Below are 27,388 nucleotides of genomic sequence, written 5' to 3'. Positions count from 1 at the left end.
ACAAAGTGCTCACAGAGGTGTCAAGTTTGACGTAAAGATACTCAGGATATGTCTATCAAACCGGCGTTTACATATTCGAACTACAAGCACTACTTCATCCGTCTGTTATAACCATATCTTTTTGACAGGGTGACTTGCTGAAACAGGTTTATTGATATTGTTGATGCTTATTGTTTATTATTTTTCATTTCTTATCCATTGTTATTGGCTGTCTACTTGCTGTGCAGGACTTTTAATTTGAGGCTTAAGTTTTAGTTTATTTATTTTCTGTGATTGTGATTGGCGCCAGCTCCCTCCACGGGGGGCAGCAGCGCCAGCTCCCTCCACGGGGGGCAGCAGCGCCCCCTGCGTGACGCAAGCCGCCGTTAAAAGCCAAGATGAAGCAGAGCGCGTCCTGCAAACCACGGGGCTTTTATTTTGAAAATGCAACAGTTGTCGCGTCATGCTACGTAGCGTTGCACCGTGTTGTGCGTTAGCTCCGTTAGCTCCGTTAGCGCCGTTAGCTGCTCCGCGCTCGCACCGACACGTGAATGTTCAGACCGTTTACGCCGCTTTGAGTCACTTACACGGATCCAGTTTATGAAAACTATGTCTTTCATTCCCGGACGTGCTGCAGCCTAGCGTGCTAATTAGCGTTAGCTGTTAGCCGTTAGCTCATCCGTTAGCACGTCCAGCGGTAGCCCTGCGGGGCGAGGGATGGGAGGTAAGGGGCAGAGGCGCGGACCGCCGAGCGACGAGGGGCCACCGTTCGGGATGCCTCCTATAGGCTATGGACCTGCTGGACCTCCGCCGGGTGAGTGGGGACCCCCGCAGGGCTGGGGGCCCCAACCTGCATGGGGACCCGGCTGGGGACCCCCCGGGCCGGGAGGCTGGGGTCCGGAGGGGCCCCGCCCGTGGGGCCCGCCCCGTCCGGCTGGCTGGGGTCCTCCCCCTCTGGGTGGCTGGGGCCCAGCCCCTCCGGGAGGCTGGGGCCCTCCTATGGGCGGTTGGGGCCCCGGAATGCCTCCCTACTATGGCCCCCAAAGCCCTCCTCCCCCAGGCCCCCCGGCAGGTTACATGGGAGAGCCCCTGCCTCCACCGGCCCCCATCGGGTTCCCCCCGAATCCCATGGCGTGTGGACCTGTTCCGTTCCCTGCGCCGGTGTTTCCTCCCCCGTCCCTCCCTGCGGACCCCAGCAGCTACGCTGCCTTCCCACCACTCGCCTACACGTCCACGGTAAACACCGCACCCCGCCGGCTCTCCCCCGGTCCTAGACATTTCAAAACAGGGTCGGGGACACGCTCCTCCACCTAAACTGACACTTGTTCCCTGGATTTTGTTCATGTTTTCAGCTGGTGGCGAACCCTCCTCTGGAGCAGCCGCAGTGGGTGAGTCCTGGCGACCATAACCAGAGGGGAAAGGCTTGTGCACTTAAGAACTTTAGAACGATCGCAACACGTTTCCTTTCTGATATTATCTGTATCACATTTCTGTATCTGCAATGTTGGTACACGACCGATATCAAATACTAGTATCAGCATCGGGGAATCCCAGCCTTAAACTATTTACTTTTCCGTTGCATTCTAATATAAGTGAAAAGTTGAGTCTTGGCAACAAACCTTCAATCCACAGTTTAATAGACCCAGGGGTCAGATTGCATCCGCCCCGCCCCCCCGAAAAAAAAGCTAAAAAGAGGAAGCGATGGCAACTACCAGCGCTGCCTTTCAGGGCGGCGCACGACGCAGCGCGGCTGTACCGCAAACCGACTGAGGACGGTGCAGTAGCTCTGTCTTGCTCTTCCAGATCAAAGCGCTGATCTCCGCCCCGCCGACGGATACCCCGGCGCCGACGGATACCCCGGCGCCTACAGCGGCGGTCGTGGAGGCCCCCGCCGCCGAGCCTGCCCCGCCCGAGAGCCCCGCTGCCAAAGTCACACCAGAGCCAGGGAGGAGCTCCAGAGCCATCGGCCTGCTGGGGACGAGGACGTTCAAACAGTGAGTCTGCCGACATCCTCTTGGTCCCATTTCAGTTGTATTTCCTGTTGGGGCGTTGGTGCCTGGCCCGGAGGCACTTTGGCAGCCTCAAATATTGGAGTAGCGTTATTCTCCCCGCATAAGACACTGTGTGCTGTGGACTCTGTGTTGGTTGTCGGGGTACAGGATGTTAATTCATCTTCCCCGTTGTCCTTAGACCCCCGCCCGGTCGGTCCACTGGGATCATCTCCTTCATCGGGGTGAGTCTGCTCCATCAGTCAAATGTTCCTCGAAAATCTGTAAATAGGGTTGGAATGAGCTCTATGAGTCATATATAGTGTCTTTAATTCAGTTTTTAGGCCTTAAAAGTCACTAAATAGTCTTGAGTTTGAATTTCTGAGCTCTTAATATCAACAAGTATTCCTGCTCCTTTTCTCCGCTATGATTTAAAATTCCCATTTCACAGCCCTAGCTAAAAGTTGCGTTTGTTTTTCCTGACAGCCAAACTTTGGCACCATACAACGTGAAGACCTGCAGAAGTTCACCTTCAAATTCAACGCCTTCTTTGGATATCCACGGACCATGGTCACCGGCGTGAGGGTCCACTTCACTGTCTGTAGAGAGAGGGTGGGTCGCAATATTCTCTACCGTCACTTAGAACTTTACCCATCATGCATTTTGTTCCGTCTCTTCGCTTTGAAAAAATAGCTGATGTAGAAATTATCTGTGTGTGTGCGCATGCACGCGCTGTAACAAGCCGGGAGCAGATGGGATGTTGTCATGACAACGGCTCCCCTCTCGTATGTGTAGATCGGTGATTTAACCATGCTCATTAATTGCTCTGATGCGCGTGTGTGTGTGTGTGTGTGTGTGTGTGTGTGTGTGTGTGTGTGTGTGTGTGTGTGTGTGTGTGTGTGTGTGTGTGTGTGTGTAATATATATCAGGTGTCTAGTTTAAAAAAAATAAATGCAAATTATGATGAATTTATCTGTAAAGATGTTCAAATGTGATTAAATCTATGTGTGTGCATACTATACAAGTACTAGTGCAGATGAATTGATTGTGTGAACAGGACAACCAGATAGCCACGGACGTGAACGTGGCTCCGGGCGGAACCGAGAACGTGGACACAGAAATCCATGAAGCCGTGGTCAGCCAGCCCATCAAGGTGCCGCAGGTAAAGCACGGTGATGTCAACCTCCCCTCCCTTCAGTCTGCTCTGCCTGGCTTCTGGTGCCGAGGGCTGGTCATTGTGGAACAAAGTATTAATAGAAGCATGAGAAATATTACACTACATCGATAAGGGATCACTTAAAAATACTGTATTTGACCTTGACAGCCAACTGTGCTTTGTCACACTGAACTGAACCCACCGAAGCCCGAAGCTCCAAAGTTCTCTGATAAAATTCCCTCATGATGTCACAAATGGGATGTTATATGTAGTATATAGGGGGCAGTAGCTCAGGAGGTCGAGTGGGTCGTCTAGTGACAGGCAGATTGCTGGTTCCGTACGTGACTCCTTGTGTCCTTGAGCAAGACACTAAACCCCCTAACTGCTCCCTAGATACGTCAGTTACTAGGATGGTAAAATGCAGAGAAATGCATTTGGTTGCCTCAGTACTGTATTGTACACTGGGCAATGAAAGAATACGTCAATTTAAGGAGCAAATGTTTTGCTACTAACACATTTTTCAGGGTATCTCGCATCACAAGTCATATCTTCAATTATAAATTGAGACTAGAGAAATCTCTAAGGTGATAGGATTCTATTGTTTCAATTTCGGATTCAGAAATTTGAAATGTGAAAATTCTATTTGAAAATTGTATCTATCATGCAAACATTTTCTGCTTAAATTAAATATCAGCAAAGTCGCGAATGAATTTAAATGTAATTTCTGTATTAAACTGAATTTGTTGGGTGAAATGTTTTTGTAATGCACGTCAGATGTTCGACTGAAAAGTTGGCAGCAGTTATGATGTATAAAATATATGTGGTATTGTTATCAAACTGCGTGGTGAGGTCCGTCCTTGTGATTGTCCAGCCTGGCGAGCGGCAGTACCCAGGGCAGGTGTACGTCACCTTCGGCCTGCTGCGCACCAACGTGTCATTTGAAGAGAAGGACTCCACTGTCACCCTGTTGAAGAACGACCAGGTCCTCATAAACCTGATGACGGACATTGTCACCAAGAAGAGGAGAGCCACCAACATCAAGCTCAAAATCCCCATGACCTTCAGCCACACCAAAGAGAAGAGGGAGACGGTGAGGCCTGCCAGGCGTGTGCGCGCTTGTATAGTTTAAAAGGACAAAATACCTGAAATCCCACCAGCAACAGTAGGGCACTCAAACTGTCAGGACACCTTTATGCCCCTTTTTCACAGAGGCATTTTGAGGGCCGGTTCGGAGCCGGTGCCTAATCCGAAACCCATTCTTTGCTTTTGGACAGCAAAAGCACTGGCTCCGGAAAACTAGTCCAGAGCGGCACCACCTCGAAGCTGTAAAAGAACCAAGAACCGCTTGGGTCAAGGGCTGGGGGCTCGAGTAAAACATTGCGACTGCCATTTTTTTCTTACTGCCTCAGCAGTACGGAATTCATGGACGTTAAATCTGGTCCGTGGCGCCCTCAGGTGGACTTACTGTTAAATACATCATTTTATTGAGTCAGACAAAACACACTTTTTCTTTCAATTATTACAACGTACAAGCTGTAGGATCCGGTGCCAGCGGGCTCATTCATTCCCTCCCAAATTTTCCAATGTGAAATGACCAATGTCTTTTCACCTCCATTAAAATAATATCATACTTGTTTTCAGCACTTACATAGAGGTTCATCATGTTCTGTCCGTCTCATTACAAAACCCAATAAAAATACGGTCAGTCACACATGGTGGAAATGTCGACATAAAAGATCATATTAAGCCGGCCAAACATGAGCGATAATAATTTATTACTAATTATAATAATAATACACATGTTGCATGCATAAGCGCATACATGTGTGCGTGCCTGAATGTGGCATAATGACATGGCTCCTGGGCCTGTTTTTATCTTAAACGAAAACTGGTTCTTAGAAGGTTTGAAAGCGGCATCGTCCCAGAACTAGGTTTGTTTTGGTGGAAAAGGGGTCTCAGTGTCCTTACAATCTAAAAGGCTTTTAAGGCTCATTTTCTCAGCCCTTGTTAAATATTTGTTATTTACATTTACATTTAGTCATTTAGCAGACGCTTTTATCCAAAGCGACTTACAAGGAAGAATAACATTCAAGCTACATTGCGACAGAGATTAGTGTAACAACAACATTCGTGTAACAATAAATACTGCAAGGTGGTGTTAAGTAATTGTAGGTTAGGACAGGAGGTACTCACTGAAGAGCTGGGTCTTCAGGTGCTTCTTAAAGAGAGGGAGGTCCCCGCTCTGGTCATTTTTGGCAGCTCGTTCCACCAACGTGGAACTACTACATTTACATGCATGTTATGCATCTTCTCAATTTAGTCTTGTGATAGAAAAAATGTTGTGCTGTTTCAAGTCTACATCACAACAATCACAACTAAGTATTTAAAGGTATATCTGGATTTGTGTGTGTGCCTGTGTCCGTACAGTGCCTTGGAAGACAGTTGCATTAAATGATTGCCTATGGTCCTTTAATGAATTACTGCACTGCAAAGGGTGTATCATTCGTAAATTAAAGAATTTTAATTAGTGCAGTCCCAAAAAAGAAATGCATTTTTCATCCATAGATATAACTTATTAATGTTTTGTGCCTTTTAAAGTAATGTTGGCTGTCTCAACAGACACAATTCCTCTTAATTCCCCTAAAATTAAAGTTATTTGCAAGAAAATGTAATTGTTAGTTTTGAACCATGCTTACTTTGAACCAAGTCCAATTTGCCAAAATAGAAAACCCTGAACACTTACAATTAAGCGGATATTGTGCTAGCTCTTACCAGGAACCTCTCACCTTTCACCCCAGGGTGTCATTACCAGCATCAAAGAGGAAGACGGGACAATCAAGTCGGAGGAACACGGGGAACTTTGCTTCCATTTCAAAGAGAACCTGAGCGACATGGGCTTCACGGAGGAAGACATCAACGAGGAGGTTGAGTTTACCGTTGCGATGGTGAGTAGGCGTTTTTACAAAAATCCTTTTGTCTGTGTGTGTGTGTGTGTGTGTGTGTGTGTGTGTGTGTGTGTGTGTGTGTGTGTGTGTGTGTGTGTGTGTGTGTGTGTGTGTGTGTGTGTGTGTGTGTGTGTGTGTGTGTGTGTGTGTGATAGCATCACGCAGTTGCTGCAGGTTTGTGGGCTGCACATCCATGAGGCCAAGCTCCCGTTGCACCACCTCCCAAAGCTGCTGACATGTGGTGACGGTGGAGGCCGTTGGAGAACAGTCAACTCATTGTCATGTTGACGAAACCACTTTGAGATGCTTTGAGCTTTGTCACGTGCTGCATTATCCTGCTGGAAGTAGCATCACAAGCTGCTGCCCTGTGCTCATTATGGGATGGACATGCTGTGCAACAATACTCAGGTACGCTGTGGCCTTTAAACCATGCCCAGCTGGTACTAAGGGGCCCAAAGTGTGCCAATAAAATATCCCCCACACCATTACACCACCAGCCTGAACCCCTGATACAAGGCAGGATGGATCCATGCTTTCAAGTTGTTTACCCCAAATTCTGCCCTGACCATCTGAAGGTGGCAGCTGAAATGGAGACTCATCAGACCAGGCAAGTTTCCTGTTGTGAGCTGACAGGAGCGGCACCCGGTGTGGTCTTCTGCTGCTGTAGCCCATCTGCTTCAAGGTTTCCTCGTGTTGTGCGTTCAGAGATGCTGTTCTGCAAACCTTGGTTGTAACCGGTGCTTATTTGAGTGACTGTTTCCTCTCTATCGTCTGGAACCAGTCTGCCCGTTCTCCTCAGACCTCTGACATCAACGAGGCATTTTCGTCTACACAACTGCCGCTCACTGGATATTTTCTCTTTTTGGGACCATTCTCTCTAAACTCTAGAGATGGTTGTGCGTGAAAATCCCAGTAGGTCAGCAGTTTGTGAAATACTCAGACCAGCCCGTCTGGCACCAACAACATGCCACGTTCAAAGTCACTTAAATCTCCTTTCTTCTCCGTTCTGATGCTGAGTTTGAACCTCACCATGTCCACATGCCTCAACGCAATGAACTGCTGCCATGTGATTGGCTCATTAGCTATTTGTGTTAACAAGCAATTGAATGTGTGTGTGTGTGTGTGTGTGTGTGTGTGTGTGTGTGTGTGTGTGTGTGTGTGTGTGTGTGTGTGTGTGTGTGTGTGTGTGTGTGTGTGTGTGTGTGTGTGTGTGTGATTTAACCCATGCTCATCAATTGCTCTGATAAGCAACAGGTGCACAACCACCCCTGATCCCGGGCCGAAGTTAACTAGACCCAAGACAGATGTGGCTGCTCAAATCGCACCACAACTTCATTTTGGTCTGACTGGAGTGTGCTCTGTGTGCAGTTTGTGGGAAGTCCGAGGGCCATCAGAATCCGGCGGGTGAAGGAGAACCTCCTCCTCACCTTCAACTCTCAGGCCCAAACGTCCCCCAAAGCAAGCTTTGACTACAAGCTGGACCCCGAGCTGTACGAGGGCATCGTCAGGCAGCCCATCCTCGATCCCACCGTAAGTGACCTGAAACACTCTCCGATCAATTCACACACATCGATGAGTTTTGTTCTGATTGGACAAGTGTGTTTACTGTCCACCTGCAGTCAACCCAGCCTGGCTGCTCAGGCCAGATCTACGCCAACATTGGATCGGTGAAGGCAAACGTGGCCTTCGACCGTCTGGACTGCGGAGTCACGCTGCTGAAAAACGACCATGTGTTGATCAAAGTGCTCATTGACGTAATGGGCAAGAAATACAAGGTGGCCAACATCGAACCCAAGATCCCTTTCACGTTCGCCTACACCAAGGAGAAGAGGGAGAAGGTGAGTGACATTTTGTTCTGTCCCAAGGACAGCTCATCTTGTGACACAAGGCTGTGTTGAAGCTTTTTTCAATTCAAAGAACTGCTGGACATCGCTATGTGCTTCTCTGCGTGCGCACATCTTAAACCTTCTCCTTAAGGTAGGGATGCACCCATTGTGAAATTCTGGAACGATACTGATGTTTAAAATAGCAATTTGGCTGGTTGCCGATACCAATGTTTTCCGAGTTCCCCTGAACGCAGCATCACTTACAGTTTTCTGAGTTCCCATGAACACAGCATGACATCCTGCTTGGAGTGCTGCGTCTTCTAAAATCGATCGCAGATGGGACAAAGTTGAAATGGGTCGTCAAATATACTTTGGCAGCCATTAATATACCTGGACGGGTGGCCTGCCCTAGCCGCTAGTCTGCTTGGGGGAATGCTGAATAAACATCGGCCGCTGCCATCTGTGAATATTAACATTCACAGATAAGGCGAATATCAGCCAATACCGATGTGCATGCCAACTATAACTCAGTCAGTCATTATAAATTAAAAAAAAAAACTACAGATACCCCGGTAACGTTAGTAGGAGAAGGTTTTGTAAACGGGACTGGCTCTGCTTCAGGGTCGGATCACCAGCCTCGCTAGTATCACGGGAACCATCAAGGCTGAGGATCACAACGAGCTTCCCTTCGAAACCTCTGAGAACTTCAGTAACATGGAATTCAGCGCAGAAGACATCAACACGGAGGTGGAGTTTACGTTGCATGCGGTGAGTGTTTATTTATGGTCGCACGCTAGAGTTCCCGTGACCTTTTAATACTTTAATTTTTTTAAATACATAGTGTGCGTGTGTGGCTCGAAAACTGGGATGAGTAGTGTGGTGACATTTGGGTAAAACAATAGGATGTGCAATAATAGTAAAAGAAGGGGCACTGCCAGTAGCCTCTGGCAGCGTCTGCAGGCAGCGCAGCAGAACTTTAAACACCTCACCACCTAGACACCACAGAATATGCCATTATCGGTGTAGTTAATGATGAACCGTGTCTCAGCTTTAAGTCTGCGGATGGAGAGCGTTTCACAAGATAATGAACCTGGACGGTGTGTTTATCTGTTTGATTTCGGCTGTTCAGACCTCAGGGACAACAAAGGCCATCAGGCTGAGGAGATTGGGAGTGGCAGAGGATAAAATACTGGAGGAGCAGAAAAAACGGGTGGAGGGCGAGCACCAGAAGCTGAAGGAATCAGAGAAGAAGAAGGAGGAGGTGGCTGCAGTGCTGGCAGCAGCCAAGGACAAGGTGAGCAATCCTCCCAGTGCTCCCAACACGCAGCTCGAGCAGCTGCTCGCTCTCATTCTACTGTGACCTCCTGCACTGTGTGTTCCAGTGGACGCCGCTGGGATTCAAGATGTTGGACCCTCGAACCTTCGATAACATTAGCAAGGAGCGGTTCGAGGGAACGGTCCTCAAAGCCGTCTGCAGAAGCTTCCAGGCTCATCGCATAGTAACCGTCAAGGAGGAAGCAGAGGAGATGCTGAAGGTAGAAAATACAATAACAATACCAGATTCTGGCCCTTGTCAACCTTCTCATGCGGTTTACATTTACATGTTTCAGAATGGAAAGGAGAGTTATCCCAACTAAGCAAATAAGATTTCTCCCTATAGGAGTTAAGACACCATGAATAAGATCTTCTGCAGAGTAATGTTAATATTTGAAACCCCCATAGAGTACGAGAAGAAGTGCATTCTGGTACGAATCAGTGTGGATTTATTTGTATTTTAGGTGATGGACAACACCCAATCCCGTAGTCAACGAGTTCCTGTTTCATGTTATATCTCATTTACTTTTCAAACTAACCAAATTCACTCAATTAAAATACTGTAAATAAATAAAATAAACACACGTCATCTTTAAAATCAGTGCTCTCACTATCAAGGTAAAATTACAGTATTTGTATTCAAGTTCTCAAGAGTGGGCACTCGTAGTCAGAATCTGTGGGTGGCTAAATGTTGTGATGAATTCTTCCATATGGAACGTCAGGTGGAGATTAAAGAAGAAAGAGTTGACAAAGAGGAGCCGCAGACTGAAGTGGGCGGAGATGACACTGAAGGGGGCAGAGACTTGGTAAAGGGGAGGGTGAAGCAGGAAGAGGACCAGCCTTCGGTGGGAGAAAAGAAAGGCGGAGAAAGCGAGAGAGGGAAGGACGACCCCGAGGTAGGGCGGCTGGTGATGACGGTGGCTGGGGAGCAGAAACAGCTGAGCTTCAGCCTCCATGACATCCTGACCACGGCCACCATGTTGGACGGAGACAAGGTAAGAACGTCAGCAGAATGATCATTTATCATCTTTCAGTACCAGAGCGTGAAAAAGATATTTAGTCATATTGACAATGAGAAAAATACCTCATTTACATACATGAATTGATAAGATATGAGTCCTTTAAGTTACCTTCCTGCTCGAAATTTAAGCTTTTGCCAACTTCAGATGTCCAAGCTTTAAAATGTATTAAAAATGTAGGTTACTTACATTTTTGAGTAGAATATTTAAATGACAGTGCACATCCTTGTGCCGTCAGTCAGCCATGCTTATTTCTACCGCTGTTACAATACAGTCTCAGAGGGCTCCACAAACCCACGTTTCACACAGAAATCAACAGCATCCCCTCGTCTTAACTCCATCCCGGCAAGGAAGAACTCCCATAAAACCCCCCCAAAAAAGGAAGAAACCTTGAGAAGGGGCCACAGAAAGAGGAAACCCCCCCCCCCCCTTCCAGGACGACGAGTGGGCAACATTAATAACATAATATGACAGATCGTACTCCCAGATTCTTAGACTCTGTAGGTAGACTTTGTAGGTTCCATGTGCAAGGTGACGTCATGATGTCAGGATTTTCAAGAAGCGCCATAGGAGTTGCATTTTAAACTTTTTATTGCGGTCAAATAAGAAAAATTCACAATATATTGTAATATATCGCGGTATCGTTTCGCAATATTGGTGTATTTCAAAACACTAGCGCAGCTCGATCCTGCGCATCCTTGGATCCCCAGCAACACACCCGCCAATTGTGAAGTAGATCGGACGAACAGTTGTTGAGCTTATGGAAGGACAGGCAGCGATTCCTTCCTTTATAATTAAAGAATCACAGTATTATGGTATGGTGAGATCCCTGGCGATCCCCATCCCTAGTTGACATGACCTTAACAGGATGCTCCAATTCTGCATGCAAACTGTGTTGGCCCAGTGCATGGCTGCAGAGGGGGTCAACCAGCCTAGCTAATGTGAAATGAGGGAAATATGGTTTCCAGCACCATCAAAAGATAAGTTGTGGAAGGGATACATCTCCATCGTCTCTCTTTGTATCTTTGTTTTGAAATCCATAACAGTAATCGAATGCTCATTCACCCTCCATGCTCTGACGGGACTTTGAAAGTTTTTTGGATTGTTTCTCTGGGTGGCAGAGAAACTCTTAGGCCTGTCGCAATCATTTTTATATCGACTTATTGTATGATATCTGGACATGATTTTCACCATTTTTCCAACCTGGATAATTGCCTGTTGCGTTAAAATGCTTAAGAATGTTACCAACATTTTAACGAACATGATGGCAGTATAAACAGCAGGGTTTTCCCTCCCATTTTAAGACATGGGCGCAGTGCCTCAGTGTTTTTTCACAGCGTAAAAGCAGAGTTTTCACAGTGACCACGGTCATAGTCCCTGGCTGAGTTTTATAGAATCCACGGTGGACTCTGTCTCTGCCACTGTTACTCCGACAGATGCTGTGTTCAAGTCACGTGGGAATTTACCATCAAAATGACTTGCTGCTATCTGCTGCTCATAACGTCAATCTATTTTTTATATCCTTAACTTCTCTTCTTATATTTGAACTTGCGAAAAAATATATTTGGAAATGTCTTTGAACAAAAGTACCAGCTAAACGCCATAATGTACCAAAATGTTAAATGTTTCAAAGTTAACTAAAATACGTTATGGAAGGAAATGTGTCACAATTCACAAATACACATAATGCAATAAATACAAATGGGGGAAAAAGATCAATAAATACTATAATCTTCAAATCTGTATTACGGTTTAAAAAAATCGGAGACATATTGTTACACTAATGTTGTTGTTACACTAATCTCTGTCGCAATGTAGCTTGAATGTTATTCTCCCTTGTAAGTTGCTTTGGATAAAAGCGTCTGATAATTGACTAAATGTAAATGTATTTCTAAATCCACAAATAAATAATGTATTACATGCATTCTGTAAACCATTTTACAAATTAATGTAACTGAGCCGAACAGTACAAAAAAACGATGTTGTCCTCTCGTCTGCTCTCTGGTCAGTTTCACTGTGGCAGGGGCTCAGGCAGCTCCTCCACACACACACACACACACACACACTGAACCAGGCGACGATAACGTGTTACTCGAGCCCGTTTTATTTATTGTTTTGGTTGTGTGGTTTTATTTACTTAATGTTTTATGTATTTTGGCCCTTCATTGTATTCCCTTTCCCACTATTCGTAGCCCTCTGCTTTCTGATATATGATATATTTTGGCTCCGCTGCTCAAACACTGATGCTGTGCCGATCCACGTCAGATCAAGTCATTTAAAACTGTTACTCCACTGTGAAGGTGCGTTTCAACATCGCCACCAAACAGGGGACAAAGGAGGAGCGGGCCACATACGTGGAGATCCTCCCGGACTCGTTCGAGGAGTCCACGGAGCAGCGGCGACAAGTAAGACTTGACTTCCTGTTCTCCCCTGCTGCGGTGATCTGATGGGCCGTAGTTGGACCTGTCACAATTATTATTATGTAATCTTTTTGTCACATCGTTTCCATCCAAATTGAAGGGGGAATTGTAAAGCAATGTTAGAAATATTGCAATACGTAAATAGTGCATTTCCAGGTGGTTTAAGACAGATTACATTTTTATGTTCAATGTCAATAAATGGCTGTTCTTTGCAATTTCCTTTCCTTTTGTACAGATATTTATATTAATATTAAAGTCATTTAGAAACATTGAGTTCACATCATCAATCACATATAATTTATTAATGTGATATATATTTTTAATAATATTAATAATTCATAATTTATTATTCAAATGTGATGATCATGATCACAACTGCTCTAGCCATGGTGCCCTCTTGCCAGGCAGTAGAACTTATAGAATAGATTTGGGGTCAGAAGAGAAGCCCGTTGCAGATGAATCATCCATCTCTTTTAAAGAAGTAGTGGCAGCAGTAGACTCACTCCATGTAGAGACCTTATTTTAATGTGTAGTTAAATTACCAGACACACAGACCAGAACCTTCCGTCAGATCAGGACTATGTCTTGCAGGGCATGGTCATCGAGTTTTCAGAGGACTCCGGCCTCATCAAGTGCTCCCAGAATCCTCAGCTCTACTTCCGCCTGTCAGAGGTCATCGAGAAGAAGCGACTGGAGCTGAACGAGAAGGTGGAGTTCAGCGTTGTCCCAGTGAGTTCCACCCTGCTTCTCTTTCTACCTGGAGACCCTGAAACTAGGGCCGAGCGATATAGAGTTATAATATCAATATTGCGATATGGGACTAGGTATCGCCTGGGACATTGGTTATTATAATGTCTCCATATAATTCAGAAATAATGCCGTTTTCTGAACTTCATAGACTGTTAGCTGTTCTAATCAATGCCTCTGTCTGCTTGGCCTTAGTCTCCACATGATGAATGAGTCAAAGTATTGATTCAGTTATTCCATCAAACAATCAGTTTGTCTTGTTAGCCCAAGGGGAACATGAAAAAATGTAGAGCAGGGCATATGGGTGTTAATGAAAAAACACATCTGATGTGATTATGGCCTAAACGTTGTGGACAGTTGAAAGCTGTGCTCCTGCTCACGGTGGCCAGGCAGGGTCCTGGTTGTGACTAACTTTGCGAGCATCCTCTGTCTCCCCAGCACGAGACAGCTGAAGGGGGACACCAGGCCATCAGGATCAAGCGTTACACCGAGAGCATCTTCCTGCCTGTCCGCAAACTTAAGGGTGTGGGTGCCACCAAAGGAAAGGTGAGACCAGTACCAGAAATCTCTGGATGGTTTTTAATTGTATTCAGCATTTTTTATTTACACACTATTTTGTTTTGCTGGGTATTGGGCAGGATCTCACTTTTCTTTTTGATTTTGATACAATCAGAATCAGAATCAGAAATACTTTAATAATCCCAGGGGGAAATTACTTTTGTTACAGCTCCAAATCTACATACAACATATTTACATACAACATATAATAATTACTAAGAAACATATTTATATATAAATATATATGAACATATCTATATGTTATAAACATATCTATATAGAGTGTAAAATGTACAGTTATGTACAAAGGCTCATTGTTGAGATGGCTTACATTACTATTATCAATATTGACATTTTAAACTATGAGAATTACTCCCAACTTTTCGGTGTACAATCTGAGGTGCATTACAAAAATATTTCATCGAAGACATTCAATCTAATACAGAAATAAAATATTTAAAATCATTTGTAGCTGTGGTGGTATTTAATTGAACCCTTTGGAGTCCGTCATACGGTGCCTGTAGTATTTACAGATGTACATTGGTTCATTTTATCAGTCAGCATCAAATGATAAATGTCATTTGATTCAGGGGATTCAGACCATCATTGGTTCAGGGGATCCTATAATATGGTTTGTTACTTTAAGGGATTACCATTATGAAAGCATGCCATAATGGACTAAAACAAAAAAAAGTCATCTCAACCATGCTCTTAATTTCAACTGACCATCATTATTGCCACAAATCTCTTGTTTTTCAACACAAAAATGAAGATTACAGCTGTTCTGGATCTCACTGAGGTCGCCCGGGTCTGGTTTCTTTATCCTCTGAACTGTAATGAATGGATGTAAACTTTCATAAAAAGTGTCAGTGTGAATGTAATTCACAGATTTACACAAAAGTATTGATTGATTACTGATTCATTCTGATGAATTTCTTTCTTCCAACATGTCTGCTCCGTCTTCCCTACGCATTCTGCAATGTCTCCTCCATTTGATATGCAGCTTTCTGGTTTCTGATTTGCTACTTGGAGAACAAGGATGTGGCTTATCCACATTACATGCAACATGAATGCTTTGCAGAGTTGCAAAGCTTAAACTGTCATCTTTCTTTTGCAAATGTCATATTCTAGGGTTAAGCAGAGAATGGTTGCATAACTTCCAAACAAAGTGTCAATATTACAATTTTCAAACCAATTTTTTTTATATATATATATATTTTTTTATGTAATCGTATTGGATTGTGTGTATACACTGATCAGCCACAACATTAAACCAGTGACAGGTGAAGTGAATAACATGGATCATCTGGTTCCAGTGGCACCATGGGTGGGATATATTTTTATGTTATATATACTGTTATCTATATATATATATATATATATATATATATATATATTTTATATATAGACTGTTATATATAATTTTTATGCAGTATATACTGTTACATATTATTATTGTGTGTATATATACTGAATAAGTACATTAGAGGGACAGCTCAGGTTGGACAGTTTGGTGGAAAAGTGAGAGAGGCCAGATTGAGATGGTTTGGACACGTGTGGCCGAGATGTTACAATGGGAGAAGGAGGCTGAGGATGGAGCTGCCAGGCAAGAGGAAAAGAGGAAGCCAAAGAGAAGCTTCATGGAGGTGTTGAGGGAGGACATGCAGGCGGGTGGTGTAAGGGAGGAAGATGCTCAGAACACAAGGTGTTGGAGGCAGATGATCCGCTGTGGCCACCCCTAATGAGAGCAGCCCAACATGGAGCATGTGTGGGATGCGCTGGAACAACAAGCCCAATCCATGGGGGCCCCACCTCCAACTTCCAGGACTTAAAGGATCTTCTGCCAACATCTTGGTGCCAGATATATAAAAATATGGTGATAGTGTCTGATTTCCTGTTGCAGATGACCATCAAGCTGACCAAGGAATCAAAGGGTCTTGAGGACACTGGGTGAGTCTTCAGTACTTTCTGTTTAATAGAATAGGCTCACTAATTTTCAACCCAAGCCTTTTTAAAATGTTGGTTCACATCATTTGCAGACATTTATCCCCTCATTCCTGAATTTGGCCCCGCACTAATAAAGTTTGATCATATAAATGTTCGTAGCATAACCTTGCTGAACACTAATAATTGAGAAGTTTACCACGGTTCTGCAGCTTCTGACTGTGCTTAAATGCAGTCCAACGGGGCAAATTTTTAAACCTAAAGGGGAACCTATTATGCCTTTCCTTTATATTTCCGTTATATACTGTATATACAGTAATGTTACAATGTCAGGTGTACGTCTCAGAGGTGAGGTAAACTATTGACAAAGTAATGTCTGTGAGCGTCAGGCTTCCGACTGCTTTCCCCGCTCCATTTCCAATGGGGTTTTTTCTACTCTCTGCACGAGCTGACAATTCCAGATGCAGTGTCGGGGTCCAACAAGTTTGGGTCACGGCAATGAAAGTTGGAACAAACTTTTATATTAAGCCTTGTAGATCTAATATGGTGAAGTTTCAGCAACTGGGTTGCTTATTTCTCGCTTCAAATTTGTTCAGAAACAGAACAATTTCACTGATGAGGTGAAATCATTGAAAGTTATGGAGTAAATACAACGAAACCCAGAAGCCATGCTCAAAGGCCATTGGCTCACAGACATCATGGTCTCAGGAGGCTCTTCCCAAACAGAGCGTTCAGAACACAATGGATTTAGAGGCATGTTAGAATGGCTCTAATGCATAAAATTGGTATTTTCAGAATTTGTTTTTGAAAAACATGTTTTGGGGACCTCAAAGACTTATCTTAATTTGTGTGAAAAGGAGCATAATAGGTCCTCTTTATCAAATCTTAGATCTCCTGTAAGGAAACAGGAAACTCACTTTGTTATAGCACTGGATGTCGCCAAAGCAGCACATAGGAAACAACAGTACACCACTTCTCTTCATACAGTCTTCACTGTATGCAAATAACTAGGGCTGCCCCCTGAAAGTCAACAAGTGAAATCATCAGTCAGAAACCCATCAGTCGACTGAGAATCTTCAAGTCTAGCAGTCGTTTTTTTTTTGTCAGCCTGCAATACAATAACAGGATAAAACAGAAGCTTACCAAATGCACAGGGATAACTTTTCAAATATATTTTTATGTGTGAAGCCTCCGGACACGGACGTGAACACGGCTCTCCTTGTTCCCCGATCACCGTGCCCCATTCCTCCTAATAAAACAACAAAAAACAGTGTGACGACGACACAGAGGAACGGGGCGAGACTCGTGGACTCGTTAAGATTATTCTTTGCGCATAACGCATGGACACGTTCCATACCATTCCATGCGTACTTGTTTTGTTCCATAAGCAGACTGAAAATAAAAGAACCTACATCTAAAATAAAAAAACATTGTTCTGGCGCTCTGATCGCTGGCCACCCTTCACTAGCGCGCACATCATCGGTGCCGCCGGCGAGGGAGAAGGGTGCGTAAATTGCGTCACGCCCTACGCTAGGGATGGCCTATATGAAGAGCCTTTCCTGCCCCCCAACCTTGCTGCTGCCACCGCAGAAAAGTAATATTTGCACTGAACACCCGAATCAAAATGCATGAAAATATAAACTAATAGTCCTTACTTTATATTTTTGTTGAACGGCCGGTGGTATAAGCAGTCTAATGCCCTACAAGGCGTACATCATTAGGATTCAGATAATTAACATCTACATGAACGCCTTTTGGATAAAATGTCCCTTACATTTTGCAGATTATACAGGAAAGCGGAAACAGACAAGCTGAAGGCTGTAGTTAAAAACCTGAGAGCCCAGGACAGCAGAGCCAGCATGGGACGCAAGGATTACAGCTCCAGTCACCTTAGATGCTCCAGGAGCAGGAGTAAAAGCAGGAGTCCAGCCAGAGATCATTATGGGCGTTACATAGAAAAACGCAGCTACAGGCGTAGTCATAGCCAAGAGCGATCTCGTCGGCATAGCAGGAGTCGCAGCAGGAGTCGCAGCAGGAGTCGCAGCAGGAGTCGCAGCAGGGAGAGGAGCAAGGACCGACCTAGCAGGAAGAGAAGCAAGACCAGCAAGGAACCTGAGAGGAGGATGAGGGAGCAAGGGGGTGTGGTAGATAACGAGCTGGTTAGGAAAAAGAGGGAGCTGGACAAACTGAATGAGCTAATCGCCTACAAGAAGGCGATGGTGGAGACCAGGGGGGAAGACCCATCACAGAGGACGTGCATAGATTACGACCATGGCCGGATCGCTGTGCCACTCACTGAATACAAACCGACCCGATCCATACTAAAGAAAAGGGAAGAAGGCCCGAGCTACCGCTACCGGTCTCCTCCTGGTGATTCTGAAAGATCATATTATGGCCATCCGTATGAGAGAGTTTACAGTCATCCTTCTTATGTTGACCCCTACAGTGACCGTCTTTTGAGGGGCCATGCATACGATAGGCCCTACGGGGACCGCCAGCCTGATGATCGACTCTATGGTGACCGTCCTTATGGCGGTGGTCCCTATGGAGATCGTCCTTCCGGCGACCGTCCCTATAGTAGTGGTACTTACACAGATCGCTATGATGTTTATGACGAGTCATGTGAAGACCAGTATAGTGACCAACCCTATGGTGCCAGACCAGATGATCCTCGGTACGACCTGCCTCTGGCCAAGAACAGCAGCAATCCAGAGTCCCTCCAGGGACTTGCTGCGCCTCCTGTTTCTCAACCACCACCTCCTCAGAACGCCCCAGTGCCTGTCTCCACCCATCAAGCTGCTCCCGCCACCACCCTCTCCACTCAGCCCATCCAACCACAACCTACCTTCAGACAAATGACCTTCAGACCACCATCTCCCATGGATTCTCCACCCAAGAGTCCTTCTCCCAAACCTTCCCCAGACCAGGCACCTCCAACTCAGAGGGCCAATTTCAACCCCTTCCTGGATATCCTTAACAAAGGAGCAGCGGCTTGTCTTCAACCTCCAGCATTGGAGAAGAGTGATGATGACAACCTCCAATGTAGTAACAGACTGCCTGAAGATGGCCTGTTGCCCCATGAACGGGCCATTCAAGATGGTTGTGGCTTCTCTCGGATCTTAGGGCTACAATCAGACCACTCTGCAAACAGTGAACATCTCGAAATAGGGAAGAGAGCAACAAGTCCCAAACGGTTTCCTCTGGAGAAAACTACTGAAGACACCAGGAGCAACTTTGAACCCTACAATAAGATTCATAGCCTGCTGAGAACCATCGGCCTGACACTGACTACAGGGGATGTTGCCAAGCTGGGCAGCCTAGCTCAGGAGAAACACTACACACTGAAGCAGACATCTTCAGCTGAAAGGGAAACTGACTATTCTGCATCCAAGAGGGAAGAGCGGTGCAGTGGACGACTTGGCTCTACTGAATCGGAATGGAGTCATTCCCGGTCTCCTGCCCGGGCTTCAAGCTTGGAGCCACTCAACAGCCACAAAGGTGTATGTGAATATGAGAGCTTCTTGGACCAGCAGGAACTGGAGGTTTTAGAGAAGGCCAAACAGATGCAGAGTCTTACTATGACATTAGGGGGGGCATATGAACACTCTTCCACCACCCCTCATGAGTGGGAGGAGGCTCAGTTTCAACCAACACTTTTTGCTTCTTCCCATTCAACCTCAGGAAACAACAGGTCCCCTGGAACCACCACTTACTACCCTTCAACAGAGACCTCCACTCCGCCCAGCATGGGCTCCATGGCTTATTCTTCAGCTGCTCCACCAACCCAGAGGTTTGGACCTCCAACTGGGCCACCTCTGGGACCTCCCCTACACCATGCCCAGGGGTACCATCCCTTTACTCCTCCCACTTCCCTTTCATCGGCTGCAGCACCTCCTTTTCTTGGTCTTTCTCCGATGGCCAGACCCACTGGCTCTACCAACCAGCTGCAGGTTCCACCCATGGGATCGGTAGTTTCACCACCACCAGCCATCCAGGCTATTCCACAGGCTCCAGCCAGATCATCAAGTCCTGCAGGAGAGGAGGCTCAGTCAGCCATCTCCACCACTGTGGCGCGATGCCTGCAGGTCATTGAGACTGTCAAATCTCTGGCTGGACAAACACCAGCCAAACCTCTGAAATCGGTCCAGTTCAGTTTACCTGCAGAGTCTTCCAGTCTCCGGACCTCAGGAGAGATGGATGATGATATCAAAGCAAAGCAAAAAGAGAAGGTATGGAACAGCTTCATTAATTCATTAAACATGCTACTCTAGAAACAATCGGCTGGAGCTTCTGTTCTATTGTATTCAATTAAGTTGTGAAATTTACCGTTGATTGACCAGACTTTAGTACTACTAAGCCAATTAAGCCTTCACAAAGTGTGTTTCTTTGGCAGTTGGATCTGTACCACCAGCGAGTTATGGAGAAGAGGGACTTGCAGTTTAAAGAGATGCGAAACCGCAAGAAACAATTCAAGAACAAGGATAGTTTTTCGGCCTCGTCAGGTATGACACTTCATATTGGTTCATCTAGCCAGGCAACTGAAACTTACATGATGATTGTCTAATAAGCTGTATTAGACAGCTGAGCTGCAGTGGAAATCTGGCTACCAGTTACATCAGTCTGCACGGGAATCTACGTGTGGTCAGCTTTTTGTTTCCGAGCTTTCCATAAACTGACCTCAAAAGTTTCCCTTAGCCAAACATAGTGGTCCACTGATCAGTCACTGGCACACTTCGCAATTATACAGTTAACGAACCTGCTTTGACCTACGACGCAATGAATTCCTAGATGAGAATATTCAGGTTAAGTAATTGTTTCCTCATTATACTAGACATATGTTTATTTAATGCCAGCAATTATGTTGGTTTGGAGTATTGTTTTCTCTTTAGTTTAATTCATTTGTTTTATTGGCAAAAATGCCTTAGTTGAGTTTGCTTTGAAGTTGATGATTTTCCAGAATGCCTGTTAAGGACAGTGATATTCCATCGCGTTCCTCAAGTCCTACCGTCCAGGAAGCAGTCTGTACAAAGAAGACCAGGATGACGGAACAGCTCATCTTCCCACTCTGAGAAAACTGTAATGAGGGCTCACAGCTGGCTAGTATCATCTTGCTTTCACTAGTTAGCTAGCGCTCACTGCCCATCAGACCGTCGAAGAGATGATTTGAACATTGACTGTGACTAGATAAGATATCCGTCCAATCCAGACTGCAACAGGGCAAATATAATCTGGCTTTCAGCGGCGTGGTTTATCAAAGTTATCATTCAAATCTGTGTGTCAGAAGCCTTGTACAGCACAATAGCAGGCATATTGACAACAGCTAGCATAAAACGGTTTAGAGCATTAATCTTTTACTGTCAACCAAAAGTCAGAATTGAATTAGCTTTTAATTCAGAGTGTTGAATATATATTTATATATAAACTATTTGTTTGACATCAGTTTTGATATATGCTTAGCAGCAACAATGGCATGCCCTTCAGAATTAACCCAAACATACAGAGAAAATCATATCATTAACTTGTATTCGGACCGTCATAGTTTAAGTCGTTAAGTGTAAGTTTGTGAAAGCCAAAGTGTGTTGGTCAAGCTGTATCGAGTCGTGGCCAACTATATTCAAATAAACATTTTAGTCCAGCTGTATGGTGAGCCTGGTAGAAACGTCATTGTTAAGACATGTTTGTCCAGAATCGAAGACTGCTCTTCAGTTTAAAAGAGAATGAATTGGATGCTTGGTCACAAGGGTGTAGTCAAACCGTTGAGGGTAAGTCATTTTGTTTTGTCATGTTTGTGTTTGTAGACCAGTTTAGAGCTTTCTACATCTGTCAAGAAACGGCACTATTTAACAGAGGAGTACTTGTATTTATTACCATGCTAAGTAAGGCCGATTTAAGGCCTAATGTCTATGATGTCAACGCTTGATGAATTGTAATGACAGGCTCTTCAGAGAACAAGAAGATTATCCAGTATATGTATACAAAGTCATTTCCTTAATTAAGGTAATTAACATTCACAAGTGCAATGTAATGATAACACAGTGCCAGACAGAAAGTGGCCTCTTGCCCTGATAGATTAATTGAGTGATTGATCATATTCATCAATTTGACTCTGCGTTTTGATGCCACGGATGTTTTGAAATCTGTTCTCCAGTAAATAAATGACTGGTTTTACTGGTTAGTTCACTGAGCAAAAGGTGTGTGACTGGTTATACTGGGAAGTACCCAGTTGTGCATGAGCCACTGTGTGATTGTTTAACAGGGCAGGACTGATTTAACATGAATTAAAAACATTTCTTTTGAGTTATGAATAAACTCTTCCAAGATCCTGATGTAACATCTAATCCCAGAATGCGCAATAGTCTCTGGGTTGATTTTATGTATGTATGGTTTATCTAATTTTAACAGTAGGATTATTCATGCATAACTGTTTATTACAGTTACATTTACATTTTTTTTAACTTTAAGCCAGAGTTGAGTTTACATAGTGAGCTACAGCTCCTCCCTATACCGACAAATATACTAACACAGACTATTTATATCGAGCCCAGGCCGTAGGCCTATAGATTAGCAGCATTGTAGTTTAGAGCCAATGAAATTAAATGAATGAAATTTCTGCATGGAACTTTTCTACAATTTATTTTTCATACGTCAAGTAAAGATGAAAACAAGAGCTTTGCAATTGGAAGTAGGTTGTGATTTGCCTGTTTGGCTCCTTCGACGGATTAGATTTCCATCTTTGCCATTCGCACAGCAACTTCCTCCACAGACTACGTTATGTCCTCCAGGTAAAACAAAGCCACGCTTCCATTTCTCATCTGGGTCAGTTGGGATTAAAGAGCAGATAGTGGGGAACACATGGTCCAGTATGTAGTCAGAGAACAGCAATTGAAGTTGTCATGGTAATGATATCAATTGTGAGTGATTTTATACATAATATTGAATAATTTAGGTTTAACCAGTCATTGTCAATTTAGGGACAGAAAAGTCATATTTGAATTGATGGTTTTGATTAATGTCAGTGCATTATTAAAATAAAACTTATAGCAATGGCAGCTTTACATCAGTAAGGTTCAATCCCCTTTCTGCATGTTGCAAATGCAATGAGATTAGCGTTGGAGACAACTGACTGAAAACTATGAATTTCAACAAGTTTCTGCATCAGCGAACGCTGTATGTAGATTACTGATGTGGCAGCTAGGGCAGAGTTGAAAGCTTTTCAAAGCTACTCACAATCTTTCAGGCTTCAACCCCTTAAAGTTATTAGAAAATATTTCATCCAAAATGTAGTTTTGATGTTTCTGGATTGATGATTTTTTTTTTTTTTGTCTGTTAACATTGTTTGCTTGTTGTCTAGAAGATCAAGGTAGGTGGTGGTTTTAGTATTCTACTGCTTCATTGTAAAACAATCGCACCTTTTCAGTCACTTAAAATAGGTTAATATTTAATTGGTACAGATAGAAGTACCAAATTAACTACTGTACATATATAACAAAACATGGATGTACATTACATAAATACTTTTTTTGGTGTCGTAAAGTACATTTTCTATGCAATGCTTTAGATTAGATATTTTGTGTTCTACCATTTTATGAAATTTTGCCTGAACATTCAAACCCAAGTGACTTAACATCCTCTGCTATGATGCACTAGTTAGTACTGATTATTCACTAGTAAGTAGTCATAGAATGATGGTTGCACAATCATCAATTAAAAAACATTAAAATGGCTTCAAATAACTGCACAAAGTAGCTTCAAATAACTGCATAAAGTAGCATTAAATCAGTAAATTGTTCAGAGGGACTAAGTGGTTTGACTGCTTCAGCTATAAAGCTCTTCATTTAGTCAGAACTGTGATTCAAGCACTGTTTTTGACTTCAGAGGCTAGATGTTGAATTAGCCAAATAAATCCATCTCTGGATCATGTTTCCAGATATTCAGGGCTAAAGTACGGCAAAACAATCACATTAGCTCCTCCTTTCTATTGACTAAAAATGGCATTCTCTTGACATTCTAGGTTTGCCGATCAGCAGTGAGCCTAAGAACGTGTGGATCTGTGGCCACTCTCTGGTTTACTGGGCAGAGTCGAGGGCTAAGTCTCCGGAGGTGGGTATGCAGCTAGGCATGGACCCCAGTAACGTGGTGATATGGTGGAAGGGGACACAGGGCATGACGTGGCCCCAGTTACTGCCCCAGCTCCACCAGATGAAAGTGAAGTGGCCGAACCCGGACGTGCTCATCATGCACCTCGGAGGCAACGACCTGAGCACGGACAGCCCCACCGACCTGCTGGCGTCGGTGAAGAAGGACCTGACCTCCATGAGAAGCATCTTCCCCCAGTGTCTCTTGGTCTGGTCCTACATCCTTCCCCGCAGGGTGTGGCGCCACTCGGCAGACAACCACGAAGTAGACCTGGTCAGATCCACAATCAACCGCAGAATTCACACCATCATCTCTGAGCTGGGCGGCACCAGCCTCACGCACGACAATATCCGCTGCGGCTCCAACACCGGCCTGTACCGGGCCGACGGCGTCCACCTGTCCTCCAAAGGCATTGACATTTTTAATTTGAACCTGCAGGATTTTCTGGAGAAGTGGGAGCTGGAGGTAAACAAACCCCCAGAGATGCTTTGAATTGCTCTTTCCTTTTTTAATTTCTCATGGTAGTCCTGTCGCTTCATCGGTGGAAGGTTCTGCAACTGCATTCGCACGGAACGAAGAGCGAGCTCCAAAGCAACGTGATGTGGTGCGTCAGCGTTGAACGTGTGTTTGTAGATCAACGTTAAGGAACCCGTGAAGTGTAGAAGTCTGTGGGAAACGTGTGCTTTTGTGCTGAGTTTTACTCCACGTAAAACCAATAAAATCAATGTGAAATCCTCTGCTCTGGATCTCCTTCATCACGTCCAGATTTCTTTGCAACAGATGAACGAACGTCATCTTTAATGGAAATGATGTGCAATGAAGATTCCAATTTGGTAAAAACTACATTCTGATATAATCAACTCGTAATGGGAATTATTGTATTCTACACGTAATGAGCAAGCATTTTAATCAGTTTTTTCTAGTTTTTTCCTACAAGCACTAGTGTGCTTCAAGAAATCTATAAAGTACTGTTCATTCTTTACTTTTCCTTGATGCTGTGTCGTAAATGTCTTTGTTTTAAGGAGCTTGTGTCGTAGTTTACATTGTGACCCGGTTTCTAAACATTGATCACTTGTAATTCTTTCATGCCTACATGTTCCCTGCTATGGTGGAGTGATGGAGCGGAGCCTCGGAACAGGTGAGTGTGTCTGCAGGTCCTGCCCTGGATCAGGACCAGGAGAGTAGAGCACTCTGCAGGTCCTGATCCAGGTCCTGCCCTGGATCAGGACCAGGAGAGTAGAGCACTCCGCGGGTCCTGCCCTAAGAGATGTCGTGGTAATTATTCCTCCTGTGATTAATGGAATTACATTCAATTTTAACTCATTGTTTTGAATGAATGGATCTGTTCACTGAATTGCCGTTATCATTGTAATACGGTGACAGGGTTTCTGCAGGCCATCGAAAAGGGAAATATTAAACCAGTTTAGTAATAATTATGAACTAAATTGCATTGAGGCATTCTGACCCTGAAATTGACATTTGTATTTAATTCATAAAGAAATTTTGGGGAGGTTCCCAGTCACAGAAAACACTACGGCACTTGAACATTGAGTGATTTATTACTTTAACTGAAGCCTTGAGATATTTTTATTTTCCTGGGTTCACAACCAGTCAAGTCGTTAAAGACGCTTCATTTTGTGACAGGTTATACTTTTGTCAAATTTAACTGATGAGCAGTAGAGACAGACATGAGCCCGGACGCAGATGGAAAAACCATACATCACCTCCAACATCCACAACATCCAACCATACATCACCTCCAACATCCACAACATCCAACCATATATCACCTCCAACATCCACAACATCCAACCATACATCACCTCCAACATCCACAACATCCAACCATACATCACCTCCAACATCCACAACATCCAACCATATATCACCTCCAACATACACAACATCCACAACATCCAACCATACATCACCTCCAACATCCACAACATACAACATCCAACCATATATCACCTCCAACATCCACAACATCCAACCATACATCACCTCCAACATCCACAACATCCAACCATACATCACCTCCAACATCCACAACATCCAACCATACATCACCTCCAACATCCACAACATCCAACCATACATCACCTACAACATCCAACCATACATCACCTCCAACATCCACAACATCCAACCATACATCACCTCCAACATCCACAACATCCAACCATACATCACCTCCAACATCCAACCATATATCACCTCCAACATACACAACATCCACAACATCCAACCATACATCACCTCCAACATCCACAACATACAACATCCAACCATATATCACCTCCAACATACACAACATCCACAACATCCAACCATACATCACCTCCAACATCCACAACATCCAACCATACATCATCCACAACATCCAACCATACATCACCTCCAACATCCCCAACATCCAACCATATATCACCTCCAACATCCACAACATCCAACCATACATCACCTCCAACATCCAACCATATATCACCTCCAAAATCCAACCATATATCACCTCCAACATCCACATCATCCAACCATACATCACCTCCAACATCCACAACATCCAACCATACATCACCTCCAACATCCACAACATCCAACCATACATCACCTCCAACATCCACAACATCCAACCATACATCACATCCAACATCCAACCATACATCACCCCAACATCCACAACATCCAACCATATATAACCTCCAACATACACAACATCCACAACATCCAACCATATATCACCTCCAACATCCACAACATCCACAACATCCAACCATACATCACCTCCAACATCCACAACCTCCAACATCCACAACATCCAACCATACATCACCTCCAACATCCAACCATACATCACCTCCAACATCCACAACATCCAACCATACATCACCTCCAACATCCACAACCTCCAACATCCACAACATCCAACCATACATCACCTCCAACATCCAACCATACATCACCTCCAACATCCACAACATCCAACCATAAATCACCTCCAACATCCACAACATCCAACCATACATCACCTCCAGCTTCCACAACATCCAACCATACATCACCTCCAACATCCACAACATCCAACCATAAATCACCTCCAACATCCACAACATCCAACCATACATCACCTCCAGCTTCCACAACATCCAACCATGTATCACCTCCAACATCCACAACATCCAACCATACATCACCTCCAACATCCACAACATCCAACCATACATCACCTCCAACCTCCAACATCCACAACCTCCGACACCCACAACCTCCGACCTCCAACATCCTGCTGCTGGAGAAGTTGAGGTTTTTCCAGGTATGTTGTGTTAATTTCACCTTTTAATATCTCAAACGTGATT

The 27,388-nt window shown here is 44.4% G+C and overlaps 1 protein-coding gene across 1 annotated transcript; it reads left to right on the top strand.

Moving 5' to 3' along the window:
• Positions 1-753: 753 nt before the first annotated feature.
• Positions 754-24,819, top strand: LOC307242158 (uncharacterized protein; the record flags this gene model as incomplete). The annotated part of the gene is made up of 21 exons (XM_080016491.1): positions 754-1,215; positions 1,332-1,367; positions 1,783-1,973; positions 2,170-2,212; positions 2,454-2,579; positions 3,025-3,129; positions 3,995-4,213; positions 5,922-6,068; positions 7,437-7,598; positions 7,688-7,906; positions 8,516-8,662; positions 9,024-9,188; positions 9,277-9,429; positions 9,931-10,203; positions 12,528-12,632; positions 13,239-13,376; positions 13,833-13,940; positions 15,856-15,902; positions 17,680-20,125; positions 20,290-20,398; positions 23,908-24,819. The coding sequence occupies 21 exons, from the start codon at positions 754-756 to the stop codon at positions 24,522-24,524; spliced, it is 6,018 nt and encodes a 2,005-aa protein (XP_079872617.1). The 3' UTR covers positions 24,525-24,819.
• Between the last annotated feature and the right edge of the window lie 2,569 nt (positions 24,820-27,388).

Source organism: Zeus faber, assembly GCF_960531495.2.
Source record: "Zeus faber genome assembly, chromosome: 16".
Lineage (NCBI taxonomy): Eukaryota > Metazoa > Chordata > Actinopteri > Zeiformes > Zeidae > Zeus > Zeus faber.
This window is presented reverse-complemented; position numbering and strand designations above follow the sequence as displayed.